The following is a 19,853-nucleotide window of genomic DNA, read 5'->3' on the forward strand; positions in this document are numbered from 1 at the left end:
CAAGAGTAAAACTCTGTCTCAAAAATAAATAAATAAATAAATAAATAAATAAATAAATAAATAAATAAAACATTTTCAGTTTATCCCTGAATGTAATAATTCATTCAGTCAACAAATATTTGTTAAGTTTCAAATGTGTGTTAGCTACTGTGCTATAATAGTAGGAAAGGTCCAATGTAAAAACATGACACTTTTTCCATTCATTCTGCATGTCCACAGCCACTGTCGTCAAGGGTACAGAAGAATGTGAGCAAAAGCAAAAAAACAGAATATTTAGTAAGTCCAATTTCATCTGAATATCAGCCTATATGAAGAGGGCAATTTCTCCTGTAAGTTACTGAAATGAGGTGATAGTTGATTTGGGGGAATTTTACGAATAGATGTTGTCTTCATTCTTTACGTAAAATCCATCCTGGAGTCCACATAATGAACATTAATAACAGCTTGGCCAGAAGCACCAAGTATGTCGAATGGTCTCAGTTGCAGAAAACAGAATTCACACTACCCAGGTGCAGTGGCTCACGCCCATAATCCCAGCACTTTGGGAGGCACAGGTGGGAGGATGGCTTGAGTCCAGGAGTTCGATGCCTGGGGAATATAGCAAGACCCCATCTCTACAAAAAAATTCAAAAAGTAGCCAAGCATGGTGGTGCACACCTGTAGTCTCAGCTACTTGGAAGACTAAGTGGGAAGGATCTCCTGAGCCCAGGAGGTCGAGGCTGCAGTGAGTCACGATTTTGCCACTACACTCTAGCCTGGGTGACAGGGAAAGACTTCATCTTAAGGAAACAAACAAACAAACAAAAAAAGACTTCCATAGATATACATAAAAAATATACAAAAAATTTTTTTTTAATTTACACTAGCTCTTGCAGGTCAGCAATCTCAGAGGCCTGGAGGCAGGGAGAGTCTGCCATTCCTCGTTCAGTTACTTCTTGAAACTCACCAATCAGAGAAAATGCTCCTCCTTCCCCGGGGAAGAGTGAGAGAAGGAGCCGAGGCAAGCCAGGCACATTATTCTACTGCAAATTTCTCCACTTGGAATTTCTGAGTGAGAAGTTAAGCGCTTCCCACTAACCAGTTCAATATTTTGAAGTAGTTGATTTCCTTCCCTGTGATTCCGACCTGGACTCTGTCTTTCAAAAACAAGCACAATCACAATGTGTGTCTCACCCAATTGCTGAAATAAGGACTGAGCTCTCCTACAGTAGTATAGGCCAGTAAGAGTCACCTAGGATGGATAAAAGTATCGTTGACTAGCTGGAAATCTGTGTAACCACAAAGTTTAAGAATGTTTCTCATTTCATGTACATCATCAATCCCAGACCCTCAGCATCAATGCTAGGTTTTTTTTTTTTTTTTTTTTGGAGACAGGGTCTCATTCAGTTGCCCAGGCTGGAGCGCAGTGGTATGATCTCAGCTCACTGCAACTTCTGCCTCCCAGGCTCAAAAAGCAATCCTGCCACCTCAGCCTCCTGAGTATCTAGGACTCCAGGCATGCACCACCACACGAGGCTAATTTTTTGTATTTTTTGTAGAGATGGGGTTTCGCCATGTTACCCTCGCTTCCTTTTACAACTTGCACTCCAAGTAATGAGCCAGGGTCCAGGTGTTCTTACAGGTATGCTGTAAACATCTGATTTTGCCATTCCTCAGGTTCGTAGCTCAGAACACTGAACAAACATTCACCAAGGAACATAGGGTAATTCTTAGGGTCTGCTTGAGTTACTGCTATCTGGTCTCAAACTCCTGAGCTCAAGAGATCTACTCACCTTGGCCTCCCAAAGTGCTGGGATTACAGGCCTGAGCCACCAGGCCCAGCCCAGTACGGGGACTGATAGATCTCAGAGTTATCAAGAGTCATTCTAAAGTGTATTACCCTATACAGTGGCATATGACTGTAGTCCCAGCTAGGCTGAAACAGGAGGATTGCTTGAGCCCCGTCGTTTTGGATCCCCAGGCTGGCAAGCTGGGAGGGTACAGTCACCAAGAGGCTAATAAAAAAGATCCGGAGACAGCAGGCAAGACATGGAGTTTTATTCTGGGGGCTTACATACCGGGCATCCAGGAGTGGCATGCTGGACAGGAAAACCACTGCTATTTTGTGAATAACATGTAAGTTATAAAGGTATTTTCGTTTGGCAGCCTCTGCTTAGTAGCCTGTACTATGCTCAAAACAAAGGCCTTCGCTTCCTTGTATGACTTGTGTTCCAAGGAACGAGTCAGGGTCCTGGTGTTCTTACAGGTATGGTGTAAACATCTGATTTAGCCATTCCTGGGGTCCATAACTCAGAACACTGAACAAACATTCACCAAGAAACATAGGGTAATTCTCAGAGTTACTGCTATCTGGCAAGACATGCCCACCATCCAAGTGCAGGAGTTCAGGGCTGTAGTGTGCTATGATCATGCCTGTGAATAGCCACTGCACTCTAGCCTGGGAAACATAGCAAGGCTCTGTCTCTAAATAAAATAAAATAAAAACTAACAAATTACAAACTTCTCAACAGGCTTGCCATATTAATTCCCATGGACATACCAATTTACTTTTGAAATTATCTTTTCCAGCAAACCAGCCTCATTCAACATAAGCTTTAATAATGTATTTCAGATACTCTTACTAATCTTATCGAAAATAAATAGTAGATTTCCAAAAAAAAAAAGATCTCCATTTATAAGAACACTTTCACTTCCTTCTTACTGTTTTGATTAGTACTTGAAATATTTATCTTATTCTCCTTTTGTTTAAACTTGGAACTGGAATTTTAAAGTGGAGCTCATAACCTACATATTCCACATTTGAAAGTTTTAGCCTTATTGGAAAAAACCAGCAGATGTTCATTTCTCATGAAAATATGGCAACAAGAATGCATTTGCAGTTACAAAATAGGGAAAGCCATTTGTGGTACTCATTAATCCTGCTACTCCTGTGAAAAAAGCTAAAAACATTGCCTGCATTTTGCAGATTGAAAAAAAGTAACAGGTTCCATCTTGCTCTAGGTATAACAGCAAAGCCTTTGGTAGAGACAGAAATAGAACCTCAAGAGATTTGTGTTCCCTTTTTGATACAGAACAGAACTCAACTCAGCAGTCTCATTAAAATCATGCTACAGAAGAAGCTGGTCTGTCTCTTCACTCAATTTTCTTTAATAGAGTTCAATCATTTATTTCAGCTCTACTTTCAACTGAGTGCCTTATGCTAATTAGTCTGGCCATACTGTATAAATTATTACTTTAATTTATATAGTGATTACATAGAATACATTGGATGCTAAGCATAATGGATAATATGTAATCATTTTAAGGAACTTTTTTTTAAAGAAAAAGCACTATTTAAAATCCATATCATCAAATTCTACAGGAAAGGAAGCTGTATTATTTAGGTTCAGCAGGTCAACATGCATCTTCCAGTATGACTGCCTTAATATAATTCTGTATTTTAAAGCATTCCAAATTAAGCCCCACAATTTTTTAAAGAAAAGCACCTTCAAAGTTACAGAAATTGAGAATTCCATGCTGCCATGGAATTCTGTGTCTACCATCTTGCCATTGCAGCTGTAATTTCAATTTTCTAAATTTGTGTTTGTGCACACATGTGCAACTGTTAGAGTGGCATTTGAGTCACGAGCTACTACACTGATTAGATGTGCTCAGAACTCTTAATATGTTTACTAACCATCTACACTATTGGACTGGGAATAGACTAGCTCTCAAAAAAAAAAAATAGCAATATGTGGATCCTCAAGGGCAAAATGAAGATTTTAAAAAAAATTTTTAGAGGTCAGGTGTGGTGACTCACCCCTGTAATCCTAGCACTTTGGGAGGCTGAGGCGGGTGGATCATGAAGTCAGGAGTTCGAAACCAGCCTGACCAACATGGTGAAACCTTGTCTCTACTAAAAATACAAAAATTAGCCAGGCATGGTGACGTGCACCTGTAATCCCAGCTACTCAGGAGGCTGAGGCTGGGGAATCGCTTAAACCCGGGAGGAGGAGGTTGCAGTGAGCAGAGATTGCAGCACTGCTCTCCAGCCTGGGCAACAGAGTGAGACTTCGTCTCAAAAAAAAAAAAAAATTTAGAGATGGGATCTTGCTCTGACACCGAGGCATGCAGTGGTACTATCATAGCTCACTGCCTCTCATCTCAGCATCCCGAGTAGCTGAGACTACAGGCAATGCCACCGCAACAGGCTAATTTTTCTCAGGCTGGTCTCGAACTCCTGGCCTCAAGTGATCCTCCTACATCAGTCTCCCAAACACTGAAATTACTGGTATGTGCCACCACACTCTGCCTAAAATGAGGAATTTAATCATGCCTATTGGGTACAGTAGCTGGAAAAATTAAACGAGATAATCTATACAGAGCAGTTAAAGGAGTGCAAAGAATGAAATAAGTGTGCAATAATGGTTAGCTATTATTAGCTGTGAACATGCTGGCCTGAACACATGCTGGTCTTGCAAACATCAACTTTTATTGACATGCATTTATACAACACATTATTAATGAGCATCATTTATGGACATTTTAAACATGGTCTACAAAGTCCAGCATGGTCTGGCAGTCACCAGCATCTCCAGCCACATCCCCTCTGTAGCCCAGATTATATCATGCCTTATCCTATATCTCTCTCCACCCCACCTCACCCCTTGGCTTTTTGTGTAGAAAGTCATGGCAGCCTTTCTACATGTCCATGGATACACAGAGCTCCTTCCTAGAGCACACACACTGTACATCCTCTTTCCTCTACCTATACCCCAAGCTCCACTCTTTTGCTTTATAAAATGATCTTCAATTTTGTGCTTAATCATCCTTCCCTCAAACTGACAGCTAGGTCCCTGACACCACCACTCCAGCTCTTAAGTGGTAATTTTACATTTATACAGGATTCGTGTATCAATGTCTGTTCTATATATACTATACTAAAAGTTCCACAAGGGCAAGGTCCTTGATTTGGGGTTTTATTCACTATTTTCTCTCAGGTCTACTACAGTGCTTGACATATGGTAGGTTCTCATTTGTTTTATAAATGAATAAACATATCCCAACAACAAGGCTACTGCTCCCAAGAATTGAGTATATCTTTCATTTTATTTCACAATCACTATTCTCCTCATCTCTGGCCTTACTCAATCTTACAGTGAAAAACATAGACACTCTACTAGGTAAAAGTAGCTTGGGGTAAAATAAAATGTGAATTTAATTGGTAGAGAAAGGGAGAAGGAGAAAAAGTACTTAAACATAGAAATGGGTTGGTGACCACAGTGCTATGAATGTAAAAGTGTCTAAAGACATACGCAGAAAGGATTCTTCTAAGAGTATTGCTTGCTTTTGCGTAGTTGAGAATAATGTTATTTCAGTGGATGGATATGTTCATCACACTGTAATGCACGTAAAAACAACGTGTAAAGAAACATCAATAAAAGACATCTCAAAGAGTAAAATTTGGAAAAAAAAAGAAAAAAGAAAAAGATATGGGGTAGTGAGTCAACATTAGCAAGGGGTAGTATAAACAGTGTTTAAACCCATGTCTTGAGCCAGGCAAAAGAGCAAATGACAGAGAGAGGACCTCAATGAAGAAAGAGGAGACAAAAAATCATGGCCTGGGGAGAGCTTAGACCCGTGGGGCTGGCAGAGCCCAGACCAAAGGGGTGGGATCCGCGCTGCTGGTGTTGGGGGTGCTCCAGCCGGCAGAACAGTGGGAAGGGAAAAGCAGTGGGCCCATTTAGAGGTTGAAAGAGGCAGGGACTGAGAAGCTCCAGGGTTTGAGGACCACTCCCCCATCCATACAACAGTTAGTATCCCAACTGCGGACCACATGTCCCACGCCCCAGAGCAATGGCCCTTGTCGTTTTTTTGTTTGTTTGTCTGTTTGTTTTTGAGACAGAGTTTGGCTCTTGTTGCCCAGGCTGGAGTGCAATAGCGCAGTCTCGGTTCACCGCAACCTCTGCCTCAAGCGATTTTCCTGCCTCAGCCTCCCGAGTAGCTGGCATTACAGGCATGCGCCACTATAACCGGCTAATTTTGTATTTTTAGTATAGACGGGGTTTCTCCATGTTGGTCAGGCTGGTCTCGAACTCCCGATCTCAGATGATCTGCCCGCCTCGGCCTCCCAAAGTGCTGGGATTACAGGAGTGAGTCACCGCACCCGGCCGCCCCTTGTCTCTTTAGGTCTCTTCTGCTTTATCAAACATGGACAAAAATAGGGTGCTCCTCAGGCGTACAGGTGCCGCCAACCAGCCACTGCTTCTGGTAAAGAGTCTTTCATCGCATTTAGTCATTTCTACAGTAAAACGTATTTTCCAAAGACTACAGAACACCAGTCATGATGAGTTTTGTTTCTTTGTTTCTTAGAATCAGAGGGGTTTCATTCGTCCACAGAGAAAGATGATTTGCTATTTTTGTATTTTCAAGTTGTAACACATGTTTTTTCCCTTAGCTCTTATAACCTTAATATTTTTATATTTCATTATGAGTTTTTATTCTCCATTAAAAATGTCAGTCCAAGGGAGGCCTTTGTTTCGTCCATTTAAGGATTAGAAGATTGCCTGGCACAGAGTACACACCTGATGAAGGCGTGCTGAATACCTAAGTGAATAAAAACGCGGCATAAATAGCAGCTCAGGGCTCTAGGCGGTCGCGTGACTGAGAGCCTAGGCGCCAAGGGGAGGAGAGGGTAATCGCGAAGTCTCCCCAGGGGAGAAACCGAGGGGCTGAGAGAACCAGATCGACGAGGGCCAAGGCCCAGCAGGATGCCTGAAGAAGCCGATTCTCCTGCCCAGGGTACCTGAGGTTCGAAGGATGCTTCGTGCAGGCTCGCTTTGTGTCTCACCCGCCAGACCTAGGAAGCCAGACCTAAGCAGGCAGTGGACACAGGTGGCCAATGGCTGGGCCCGTCCAGCCCCCGTCCTGCCCTCGTCCCGAAGTTTCCTGGGATTGGCTGCCTGCCCCGCGGCCCTCCTCCCAGCCCCGCCCTCGCCCAGAGTCTTCCCTGCGCCGAAAGTGCAGGTATGTTCCTAGTCTTGAGCGGGAGAAAATTACCCAGCTCGGAGCACCTGGCCAGTGGGACCGGTGGGTTCCTGGTGCCTGAATCCGGCTGTGCGCTCTGCGGTGCCCCGCCCCGCCCCAACCCAGGATCTTCCCAGCCCCGCTCCGCCCCAACCCAGGATCTTCCCAGCCCTCGTGTGTCCCCGCTCACTTCAGTTCCCGCCGCGCTTTCTTCTTGGTCTTCTGGCCTGGCGGCGATAGTCGGCCAGTTTGTCCCTCGGAGTTGCACTGTGAGTGCGTTTCTGCCCTTTGGTCTCCGGCGGGGAGGGCTCCCAGGCAGGGTCTGGGCTCGCCCCGTGTCCCCTCGAGCTTTGCCCGCCCCGAGCTCCTCTGCTGCCCGCGGCCAGAACGGAGGGGTAAAGCAGCCCTCGGTGGCCCAGGGGGCGGACGGCCGTGCCCGTCCCAGGGCCGCGCGAGGCACAGGCGCTGCGTCCTGCGGAGCCGCTGGGAGAATCCCGGGGCAGGTCCCGGCGCGGTAACAAGTTTGCGCTTTGCCTCCCTAGGGCAGACACGCCGCTACTTTGTAGCGGGTTTCGGGCGGGCCACGCGTGCGGCGACAGGAACCCAACCCCGGCCGACCTTGGGCTCCAGGAATTCGTCGTCTACGTCTGCGGAGGTGCGGCAGCCTCAGTTTTAAGCTCAGGTATGTTCCTACCCTTGAGCGGGAGGAAATTACCCAGCCCTGAGCACGTGGCCAGTGGGACCGGAGGGTTTCTGGTGTCTGAATCCTGCTCGCCTAACAGGAAGGCAGTAGAGACTGTGCTCTGAACCTTTCCCTCACGATGGTTTTCTGCCTGTTGACCATCCTGGTGTCTTTCCCATGTGGCCCTGTATGGTTGGCATGGTTCCTGTCTTTAGGACTTGTGAGTATAACGCTTTATTTTTTCCTGAGCCTCTCCTATGTCTCCCCTTTGTGAGCACAGTGGCTAAAGAAGTCCATTTGGTCCCATGTCTAATCCATCGCATAACTGCTTGGCCCCCTTTGATAGCCATGTCTGTTTTAGGTTGTGGGGCATTTGCCCGACAATGAACGTGAGTCAGAGATAAGAGGAGGGTCGCAAGCTGGGTGGAGGAGAGACAGGGAGTCCATTTTTGCCTGCCCATTTAGCAGCTTTCTCAGCCCTACAATTCCATAAAGATACTCTATCAGTTTCCTAAGTGTTGCGCAATGAACAATAATAATTTATGTAGGAAAATAAATAGCCTGTAATAGGATAACAGTTATATGCCCATTGGTGATGGGAGTATCTGCTGAGGTCGAGAATCTATGGGGGGGTAGGGCGCAGTGGCTCACGCCGGTGATCCCAACACTTTGGGAGGCCGAGGTGGGCGGATCGCCTGAGGTCAGGAGTTCGAGACCTACCTGGCCAACATGGTGAAACCCCATCTCTACTAAAAATTCAAAAATTAGCCAGGCGTGGTGGTGCATGCCTGTAATTCCAGCTAGCCGGGAGGCTGAGGCAAGAGAATTGCTTGAATCTGGGACGCAGAGGTTGTGGTGAGCGGAGATCGCACCACTGCACTCCAGCCCGAGCAACAGAGTGAGATTCCATCTCAATTAATAATAATAAGAAGAAGAATTCCGTCTCAAATAATAATCATCATCATCTATGGGGCTTCCAAACTGCCAAGGATATGGCAGAGTCCCAGGGTATACCTAGTCAGTGTAAGTAGTGTACGTTTTCTCTTTCGCCAGTGTACAAGCTCACTATGTCATAGCCGGTTATTATCTTTCTGAGAATTTTGTTTATAAGAGTTGTCACAGGACAGAGTAAGTCTGTTTTTGTTTGTTTGTTTAAGACACAGCCTCGCTCTGTCGCCCAGGCTGCCATCTCGGCTCAGTGCAACCTCCACCTCCTGGGTTCAAGTGATCCCCCGAGTAGCTGGGAAGACATGCACAAGCCACCACGCTGGCTAATTTTTGTATTTTTTAGTAGAGATGGGGTTTCACCATGTTGGCCAGGCTGGTCTCAAACTCCTGACGTCAGGTGATCTGCCCTACCTCGGCCTCCCAAAGTGCTGGGATTACAGGTGTGAGCCACCACACCCGGCCCAGAGTAAGTGTGGATGACTCAAGGGAGTATCTTAAGAGGTCTTCTTGTGGTTTAGAAGCCAACTCTGTGACTGTAAGGCAATCATGTGATGTGGAGTGGGGTTCTCCATCAGGGAGAGGTACAGGTTTAGAGCATTACAGAGTTGCAAGATGAGGGGTTGGTCTGTCAAGTAGAAAGGCACTCTTTTATGGAACTGTAAGAGTTGACACAGAATGGGAAACAAAGGTAAATAAGAGAACCTATTGTAAGGTTAATGGCTTTGTCAATTAGGGTGGCAGCTGAGGTCACTACATAGGCATAGGAGCATGCCTGATACCATGGGATCCAACTGACATGAAAAATATGCTATGAGGCCGGGCATGGTGGCTCACACCTATAATACTAGCACTTTGGGATGCCAAGATGAGAGGATCGCTTGAGCATAGAAGTTTGAGACCACCCTGGGCAACATGGCCAGACCTTGTCCCTATTAAAAATAATTTTTTTAAAAAAAGAAGCCAGGTATGGTGGTGCATGCCTGTAGTCCCAGCTACAGGGGAGACTGAGGTGGGAGGATCTCTTGAGCCCAGGTGTTCGATGCTGCAGTGAGCCATGCTTGCACCACTGCATTCCAGCTTGGGCAACAGAGTGAGACCCTGTTTCTAAGGAAAAAAAAAGAAAAAAAAATATGCTATGCAACTTACCTGAGAGGAAGAAAGTTGTCCTAGAATACCTACAGCTATCTCATTGTTTTCACAGCAATATACACGGAAAGGCTTGTCAAAACTGAGTAAATAAAAACAGGTGTGTGGGGTGGTTAATGCTAATTTCAATATCTCAGTGAAGGTTTCTGTGGTTATGCCTGGGAGAGCACGTAGAGGTTAGGCAAAGGCAGCACAGCTGGGAATCCATTGGTAGCAACAGCCAGCTGCTAAGTGTGCACACCTGCCTTCAAGATCAGGAGGAACGCAAGTGACGCAAGGCCTTTGCGGGTGAGTTTGAGTAACTTGAGACATTCCACGGCCTAAGTAGGTAACAGTTCAAATGTCCTTACCCATTGAAATCTGGTTCTGGGAGGCATTATGACCAGAGTCAGCCAGTCTTCAGATGTTCTCAGGTGAAAGCAGTCTATACTATTCTGCTGGGCCATTACTGCTTACAGTGTCAAATACCAACACTTGGTTTTTATGCACTGTCAAAGCTAAGGTTAAGTTTGAATGCATCATATGTGATATGCAAAAATATCGCAAATGTGCTTAAACTGTAAGGAATTTGTTCAGCTGTGACTCCAGACAGGAGTCCAGCTCCTCCAAAGAGGAGCTTTACATTCTCTTCTCTGGGTTTTATGGAGACTTACTTAACCCTTCTGCTTAATGCACTGTGTCAACCTTAAAAGGGGCACAAGAAAGGGTGATTTAAGATTTTTTTTTTTTTACAGGGTTTGCTACTACTCCCTGCACTGCTCCCTGGTCCACAGCTCATGAATCTCTGTTTCTTTTTTGAGATGGAGTTTCCCTCTTGTTGCCCAGGCTGGAGTGCAATGGCACAATCTCGGCTCACCGCAACCTCCACCTCCCAGGTTCATGCCATTCTCCTGCCTCAGCCTCCCGAGTAGCTGGATTACAGGCATATGCCGCCACGCCTGGCTAATTTTATATTTTTAGTAGAGAAGGGATTTCTCCATGTTGGTCAGGCTGGTCTCGGACTCCCAACCTCAGGTGATGCGCCTGCCTTGGCCTCCCAAAGTGTTGGGATTACAGGCGTGAGCCACTGTGCCCGGCTGCATCTCAGTTTCTTTAAGTCTGCAATCCCCATTAGAAGCAGCTGTTTTGCTAAGTGAGCCCATGGGTGTCAATTGCCTTTCTGTTAAGAGAGCCAGATTCGGGCCTTGGTGACAAACGCAACAAGGAACCCTCCAGTCCCACTGGTCATGTGCTTGTGGCCTGGGTCATTTCATTCCACTCAAGGCCAGGGATGTATATGTTAACCTCCATGGGAAAGAAGAGGCAGGGCAGGGTGAACAGCTTAGGATTGGCTAGTTTGAATAATTTCAATGGATTTCAAATTGTAGAGGTTGTCCCCTAGTTGCATAGCACTTGGCCCTGGGATGATTAAAGCAGACAAATAATTGCTTACATGTGCGTAAGGGCCAGATAGAGGAGGTATGGCTCTGGATTGATTAGTTTGTATATCAAAGCCATGCTCCTGGTTGGCCCCTTGTTATCTCTGAGAATTGGCTAGTCCCTAAGAAAGGTAGTCTCTCCTCAGCTGGAAAGGTTTTTTGTTTGTTTGTTTTTGGTTTTGTTTCTTAGACAGAGTCTCACTCTATCACCCAGCCTGGAGTGCAGTGGTGTGATCTTGGGTCACTGGAATCTCCGCCTCCTCGGTTCAAGCGATTCTCCTCCCTCAGTCTCCCGAGTAGCTGGGACCACAGGCGCACACCACCATGCCCAGCTAATTTTTATATTTTTAGTAGAGGTAGGGTTTTGCCATGTTGGCCAGGCTGTTCTTGAACCCCTGGCCTCAAGTGATCCATCCGTCTCAGCCTCCCAAAGTGCTGGGATTACAGGTGTGTCCCACCGTGCCCGGCCCTCAGCTGGAAAGGTTTTCCAAACGTCAGAACATAATTAGTATACAGAAAATTTTAAGATATTTACATATGTGTGAATAGGATGATCAAAAGAGCCAAAAAGAGCCAAAAGACAGTTGGCTCTTGGCATCCATAGCATTTCTGATCAAATTATTTCCCAGTGCAGTACTTGTAAATCTCACCAAGACTCTAGAGATGGTAAGCATACTGCAAAGAGTCTTCCAAGACCCACACTGCCTTTTATGGTACTCTAAATGGACTTTATAGATTTGTCTCCAGCCTTAGACTGTTCTCACTGCACGTTTAATGGATGGACTGTGCTATCCAACTAGATGTGCTAAGGCCATAACAGTGGAAAAGAAACTAACAACTGAGATTATTTCTTGTTTTGGCATTCCTTTATGAATTGAATCAGATAAAGGAACTCACTTTACAGCAGAATTAAATCAGTTACTTGCAAAACTCTTGGATATTCATTAAAATTGTATACCCCCTACTATACTCAATCCTCAAGGCAAGTGAAACATAAAAATCTAAACATAAAATGAACTCTAGGAAAAAATCTGTCAATAAACTGGACTCAGACGGCCAGAAGCATTACCCTTGGTCCTTATAAAGATCTGGAATACTGACCGGTATGGTGGCTCATGGCTGTAATCCCAATACTTTGGGAGGCTGAGACAGGATGATCAGTTGAGGCCAGGGGTTCAAGACCAGCCTGGGCAACAAAGTGAGACCCCATCTCTACAAAAAATAAAAAACAAACAAAAAAGGTCTGGAATACTCCAAATAGGAGGACTGACTGCTTTTGAAATAGTTTTTGGCTACTCTGTGCCTACTGGCATCTCTAAAACTTTCATAGATTGAATGCACATTGTGGGGACTTCAGTGAACAATTCAAAACTGTGACTAATTATATACAATAATTAGTATACTTGGAGCATATTTTCAACAGGTAAAAATGTGTGGCTTTCACTAACAGACCCTGCCATCTTTTCAGCCAGGTGATCAAGTATATCTGAAAGTTTTTAGAAGACAAGATGTATTGTAACCTCCCTGGAAAAAGAAGAGACCTTATGAAGTACTGCTAACCACCTACATAGTCATCAAAATAAAATTCCTGAATTTGTACAAGCCACAGGAAGCTAGATCGAGATCATTACATGACAACTGGAAGGCCAAGCCTATGGGTTACCTCAAATTGAGGAATTTCGGCACCTACTCACAGGCTCCATGAGCAGATGAAGTAGACAGCTTTACTCAGTATCTCAGACCAAGAACTTCGTCTCCATCTCCAACTAGCTGAAACATCTTCCCTCCTCGACCTGGAAAATTCTCTGACTTAGAAATTTAAACAAAACCCTCCCCCTTTCATTGAATCTCCATTGTCTGGAGTTTGCTTGTCTTAATCTAGCCTGTTCTCCCTCTGTTCCTCTACTATGGGCTCCCTTTCAAACTATGCCCTGCTTCAACTAACCCTTACTGCTTTTTTGACAATTCTAGTACAACCTCAACACCTGCTTGCTCCAGTTTTCCGGACACTATCTATCTTGACTAATCAGTCTAATTGCTGGTTATGTGAACATCTAGACAATGCAGAACAACCCGAACTAGTTTTTGTTCCTGCCAGTGCAAGCACCTGGTGGACCTATTCTGGACAATGGATGTATGAAAGGGTGTGGTATCCACAAGCAGAAGTACAGAATCACTCTACTTCCTCCTATCGTAAAGTGACTTGGCACTGGGAAGCCTCCATGGAAGCTCAAGGTCTATCCTTTGCTCAAGTAAGGTTATTGGAGGGAAATTTTTCTCTTTGCGTAGAAAATAAAAATGGCAGTGGACCCTTCCTAGGTAATATACCTAAACAATACTGTAATCAAATACTATGGTTTGATTCTACAGATGGCACCTTCATGCCGTCTATAGATGTTACAAATGAATCCAGGAACGATGATGATGATACAAGTGTTTGCCTAGGCACTAGACAATGTTCCTGGTTTGCAGGTTGCACAAACCGGACCTGGAACAGCTCAGCTGTTCCCTTGATTGGTCTGCCCAATACCCAAGACTACAAATGGGTAGATCGAAATTCTGGATTGACCTGGTCAGGTAATGACACCTGTCTCTATAGCTGCCAAAACCAAACCAAAGGCCTTCTGTACCAGCTATTTCGCAACCTATTTTGCTCTTATGGCCTGACAGAGGCACATGGGAAATGGAGATGTGCAGATGCCAACATAACTAATGACAAAGGTCATGATGGACACCGGACCCCCACCTGGTGGCTCACAGGTTCCAATCTGACCTTGTCTGTGAACAACTCTGGCCTCTTTTTTTTGTGCGGCAATGGGGTGTACAAAGGGTTTCCACCTAAATGGTCTGGGCGATGTGGACTTGGGTATCTTGTACCTTCCCTCACCAGATACCTCACCTTAAATGCTAGCCAAATTACAAAACTGAGATCCTTCATTCATAAAGTAACACCACATAGATGCACCCAAGGAGACACAGACAATCCACCTCTGTATTGCAACCCCAAGGACAATTCAACAATAAGGGCCCTTTTTCCAAGTTTGGGAACTTATGATTTAGAAAAGGCAATTCTAAACATTTCCAAAGCAATGGAACAGGAATTCAGTGCCACTAAGCAGACCTTGGAAGCACACCAATCAAAAGTTAGCAGTTTAGCCTCTGCATCCCGAAAGGATCATGTCTTGGATATACCGACCACCCAACGACAAACAGCTTGTGGAACTGTTGGCAAACAGTGTTGCCTCTATATAAATTATTCGGAAGAGATAAAGTCTAATATACAGCGTCTCCACGAAGCATCCGAGAACCTGAAGAATGTACCGTTACTTGATTGGCAAGGCATATTTGCAAAAGTGGGAGACTGGTTCAGATCATGGGGCTATGTGCTTTTAATTGTTCTTTTCTGCTTATTCATCTTTGTTTTAATCTATGTTCATGTCTTTCACAAATCTCGCAGATCCCTTAACTCCCAACCTCTGAACCTAGCCTTATCTCCACAGCAATCAGCACAGCTCCTTGTCAGTGAAACTTCATGTCAAGTTTCAAATAGGGCAATGAAGGGACTAACAACCCATCAATATGACACAAGTCTACTTTGAGAATATCTGAACAAACAGCAGCTGCAGACAAAAAGCCTTAGCTAAACTTTGATGAGTAAAGCAGGCCTTACTGAGAATTCAGCTGCCAAAACCCTCCTCTGAGTGTTCCTCTTATAAGGGCACTTAGCACTAGGACCTCCCAAGGTATTGTAAATAAGCCTTATCAGAACTTTTCGTAGTTTCATTCTGAAGCCTTAAGACACACACCATGAAGCTGATCTGTAAACCCTTACCCCTTGCTGTTCAGAGAGCTACTCTTTATAGTGTTCTTGCATGCATATATAATAAATGTTTTTTCTATTGATCTGTTAATTTGCAAGCCCCCAAACACTGGAACTAAGTTGAGGGCAGGATAGTTTCTCCCAACAGCACTTTGTAGGCTTCTGGATAGACCAAAGAGTGTGTTTGAATAGATAAGGGAATTTTGTTCCCTTGATTTTGGTTGAAGGTAGAAGAATCCAATGTACACATACACAAAACTATGTCCTTGAATTTGTCTCAAAGAATAAATATTGGGTAGTCATCAGAATTGACTGAAAACTTACTTTAGGGAGAAAGCCACAAATAAGTTAGGCTGGTATGATCTGAGCTTTCCTGACTTCCCATGGGCATTTTAGTGGTCTAATGGAATATTAGTCTGATATGCATTTTAGCCATCTTATGACATGGGCCGCAGGTGGAAGTAGGATGTAGGGAGTGTTGAGGTGGCATCTATTATATCAAATGGTTCACTCTGCCCAGTCCTCTGGTGAGTTCCTTACATGCATCTTTCTAGTTAATCCTCTCAGTGTTCATATTTTACAGATTAATCAACTCAAAGGGTAGATAGCTTGCTAAAGATTATACTATTACTGAAAAATAGCAAGATGCAGAACAGGGTACCTAGTATGTTACTTTTTTTTTTTTTTTGAGGCAGAGTCTGGCCCTTTCACCCAGGCTGGAGTGCAGTGGCTCGATCTCGGCTCACTGCAACCTCTGCCCCCTTGGGTTCATGCCATTCTCCTGCCTCAGCCTCCCGAGTAGCTGGGACTACAGGTGCCTGCCACCACGCCTGACTGATTTTTTGTGTTTTTAGTAGAGACGGAGTTTCACCATGTTTGCCAGGATGGTCTCAGTCTCCTGACCTCATGATCCACCCACCTCAACCTCCCAAAGTCCTAGGATTACAGGTGTGAGCCACTGCACCCAGACTAGTATGTTACTTTTTATTTTAAAAAAGGGGAAATGATATGTATATGTGTATGTATTTGCAAATAAAACAGGAAAAGCCATTCACAATTGAAAGTGATTCACATGTAAGAGGAATGGACTGTGAGATTCTCACCTCCTTTTTAAGGTTGCACATAAACAAATTTATGAACATAGCAGATTGATAATTTATTAACAGAATAATCATTTCAAGTTACATTAAGAAAACATGGATGGCTCGGCACGGTGGCTCACTCCTGTAATCCCAGCACTTTGGGAGGCCAAGGCAGGCAGATCACGAGTTCAAGAGATCAAGACCATCCTGGCCAACATGGTGAAACCCCATCTCTACCAAAAATACAAAAATTAGCTGGGCATGGTGGCAGGCACCTGTAGTCCCAGCCACTCAGGAGGCTGAGGCAGGAGGATCGCTTGAACCTAGGAAGCAGAGGTTGCAGTGAGCTGAGATCGCACCACTGTATTCCAGCCTGGCAACAGAGTGAGATTCTGTGGCAAAAAAAAAAAAAAAAAAAAAAAGCACAGACTGGGTGTGGTGGCTCATGCCTGTAATTCCAGCACTTTGCGAGGCTGAGGCAGGTGGATCGCTTGAGCCCAGAAGTTGGAAATCAGCCTGGGCAACATGGTGAAACCCTGTCTCTACAAAAAATTAGCCAGGTGTGGTGGCATGTGCCTATAGTCCCAGCTACCCAGGAGGCTGAGGTGGGAGCATCACTTGAGGCTGGGAGGTCGAGGCTTCTGTGAGCCAAGATTGTGCCACTGCACTCCAGCCTGGGTGATGGGGTGAGCTTCTGTCTCGAAAAGATAAAGAAAAGAAAACTCATACTCTGGAACAATAGAACCCTTATAGATGGCTTTGTTGTTCACAGTAATGTTGATATCAAAAGAAGGTAGGCTGGGTGCAGTGGCTTATGCCTGTAATCCCAGCACTTTGGGAGGCCAAGGCAGGCAGATCACCTGAGGTCAGGAGTTCAAGACCAGCCTGACCAACGAGGAGAAACCCCGTCTCTACTTAAAAAAAAAAAAAAATACAAAATTAGCCAGGCCTGGTGGTGCATGCCTGTAATCCCAGCTACTCGGGAGGCTGAGGCAAGAGAATCACTTGAACCCAATAGGTTGAGATTGTGGTGAGCCAAGATCGTGCCATTGCACTCCAGCCTAGGCAACAAGAGCGAAACTCTGTTTCAAAAAAACCCCCCAAAAAACACAAAACACACACACACACACACACACACACACACAAAAGAAGGTAAGAAAAACTTTCAGCAATATAGGACACAAGAGAAAGCTTCCTTGAACTGAAAGATACAGGACTTCCTGTGTTTGTTATGCAATATGCATTGAAACTAGAGAAGCCATTAAAAGATAATGCAACTTTCAGTATTGGGTATTTGTGGTACTTGGTTCTTTCTTTCTTTCTTTCTTTCTTTCTTTCTTTCTTTCTTTCTTTCTTTCTTTCTTTTTCTTTCTTTCTTTCCTTTCTTTCTCTCTCTCTTTCTCTCTCTCTTTCTTTCTTTCCTTTCTTTCTCTCTCTCTTTCTCTCTTTCTTTCTCTCATTCCTTCTTTCTTTCTTTCCTTTTTTTTTGACAGAGTTTCACTCATGTTGCCCAGGCTGGAGTGCAGTGGCACAATCTCAGCTCATCGCAACCTCCGCCTGCTGGGTTCAAGTGATCCTCCTGCCTCAGCCTCCTGAGTAGCAGGGATTACAGGCACGCACTACCATGCTCACCTAATTTTTTGTATCTTTAGTACAGACAGGGTTTCTCCATGTTGGTCAGGCTGGTCTCGAACTCCCAACCTCAGGTGATCCGCCCACCTTGGCCTCCCAAAGTGCTGGGATTACAGGTGTGAGCCACCGCACCTGGCCTGGTCCTCATTTCACAATGTCAAGTACGAATACAAAGTGAAGAGGAAATATGAAATAAAGGGGCAGTCATTGGAATGTTAGAAAATGTCTTATTAAAAGGATAAAGTTTCATCAAATAGCATGACTGATTTTGAGGTGTATTAAGCTGCACAATATTTGATTAAAGTAAGGTTTGTAGGGCATGACAAGTTATAGAAAATAGTTTCAATATTACTGGTGATGGACACAAAGGTATTTCTGATTTTCAAAACTCATAGGGGAAAAAAATCCTCTTTCCATTGTTATGCATCAGAAGGAACACAAAATAGATTGGTTGGCAAAAACATTTATTAGCCAGCTCAAAGGCTCACCAGATGTTTTACCTTCCTATTTCCTGATACATTTATTAATTAGAAGCTTACTTAAGGAAAATTGTTATCCAATATTTTTTATCAGTGTAGACTCATGGATATATACATTGTTCTTTGGGTTGTAATCCAGTACTATCATACTGTTGCTCAAAGTGTTGCAGCTTTGGCCTTTGAGAGCTCTTGGAAAATTGGTTCCTGTTTCCTTTTGACATGCCTCTCCCTATGTGTTTTTTGTTTGTTTGGCCTTATTTTTTTTTTCAGCACTTCCTTACTCTCCAGTGCTCCAATATGCTGCAAGCTCATCTTTTATTTTTCCTGCCCAGCCCTAGAATGAGTGATTTTTTTTTTCCCAAGAAACCATTGTTCCCTGTACTGAAAAATGGTTTTAGAAACCAAGATCTGGGCACAAGATGTGCTCATTGCTACTGCTACTAGGTTATCACTGTGTAGGCCTCCTCAGTGGACACAGCTAGGAAATGTTTGTATGTATACACAGATACCTATACATCTATACCTACAGTTTATTGATATAAACGAGTTTATACTGATATCTCCAACTCTCATTCAGCACCACAGGATTCATTCTAGCCTCACCTTACCCCTTGCTTATTTGTAACTTTTCTGTTGCTGAGAAACCTGTCTCCTATTAGCTAAGATTTATTTGCTTATTTGTTAAACTCTACTATATGTGTAAACTAGTTATGTAACATAGTTACATAATTGCTAACCTGTCCCTTTATGAGAAACAAAGTAACCAATTAGAATACAGCATTTGCTTTTTTGTCTTTAGCTTTGCAGTATTCAGTCAAGACATCGTTTTTGAAAGTTAAATCATCTCCTCAATTTATATATAGGTATATACACATATGTGTATATATATTCACTTCTTTAAAAGTTAACCCATCATTATTGGCATCTAGAGAATCTACATACAAAGTACAAGCAACAAGAAAATGCTAAATTCACTTAAATCATGAAAAGTAATTGGGCTAGGCTCCTCATACAATTCTAATGATAGTTACACAGATGGACTACTGAAGAACAAATACTTTTTATTCTTTTGATTGTTATCTATGACTTTATACAAGATATATGTTTTTTAATTTCTCCACAGAAAGCTTCAGAAGATGAGTATTTAAATGTAGCCATCTTAACCAGCAATCAGTACTACCACAAGGAATATTTCAGGGGTGGCAACAACCCTGCAATAATCCTGCAGCATGGGTCGATTTGCTTTCAAAACCTAGAGGTGTACAAAGTCAAAGGTGAAGAAAATGTGCATTTGCTGTTAAGAAAATATTATGCTATACAGTAATTACAACTGTGAGGGAATATATGCAATAAAAATAATTGTTTGGGAGGAAATGTGGATTTTTTTTTCTGTTTTCCAAACGAATGCCTTAGGACATAATACTTTTTGAGTGAGATCTTTGTGGTGACATAAAATTCTGTATCTGAGTTGTGATGGTTCCATGAATTTACACATGACAAAATGACACAGAACAATGTAATATTGGCACACACAGCTCAATGTCAATTTTCTAGTTTTGTTTTTGTGCTATAGTGACTTCCACTTGGGAGAATTTAGGTGAAGGCTACATGGAATCTCTCTGCACTTTTTTTTTTTAATAT

General features: G+C 43.7%; 1 protein-coding gene and 1 non-coding gene across 2 annotated transcripts; one reads left to right on the forward strand and one right to left on the reverse strand.

Annotated features, from left to right (window-relative positions):
• The first annotated feature begins 7,601 nt into the window (after nucleotides 1-7,601).
• ERVMER34-1 (endogenous retrovirus group MER34 member 1, envelope) lies at nucleotides 7,602-17,232 on the forward strand. The gene is made up of 2 exons (XM_019024972.4): nucleotides 7,602-7,687; nucleotides 12,668-17,232. The coding sequence occupies exon 2, from the start codon at nucleotides 13,107-13,109 to the stop codon at nucleotides 14,796-14,798; it is 1,692 nt and encodes a 563-aa protein (XP_018880517.2). The 5' UTR covers nucleotides 7,602-7,687; nucleotides 12,668-13,106; the 3' UTR covers nucleotides 14,799-17,232.
• On the reverse strand, nucleotides 10,356-10,478 carry LOC115934476 (small nucleolar RNA SNORA26). Its single transcript, XR_004070267.1, has one exon. It is a non-coding gene; the product is annotated as a small nucleolar RNA SNORA26 (small nucleolar RNA).
• Nucleotides 17,233-19,853: the final 2,621 nt, after the last annotated feature.

The sequence above is a fragment of the Gorilla gorilla genome, chromosome 3 (genome assembly GCF_029281585.2).
Source record: "Gorilla gorilla gorilla isolate KB3781 chromosome 3, NHGRI_mGorGor1-v2.1_pri, whole genome shotgun sequence".
NCBI classification, from domain to species: Eukaryota; Metazoa; Chordata; class Mammalia; order Primates; family Hominidae; genus Gorilla; species Gorilla gorilla.

Excerpts from the sequence above, each read along its gene's own strand:
- ERVMER34-1 (XM_019024972.4), top strand. The coding sequence starts at position 13,107 with ATGGGCTCCCTTTCAAACTATGCCCTGCTTCAACTAACCCTTACTGCT.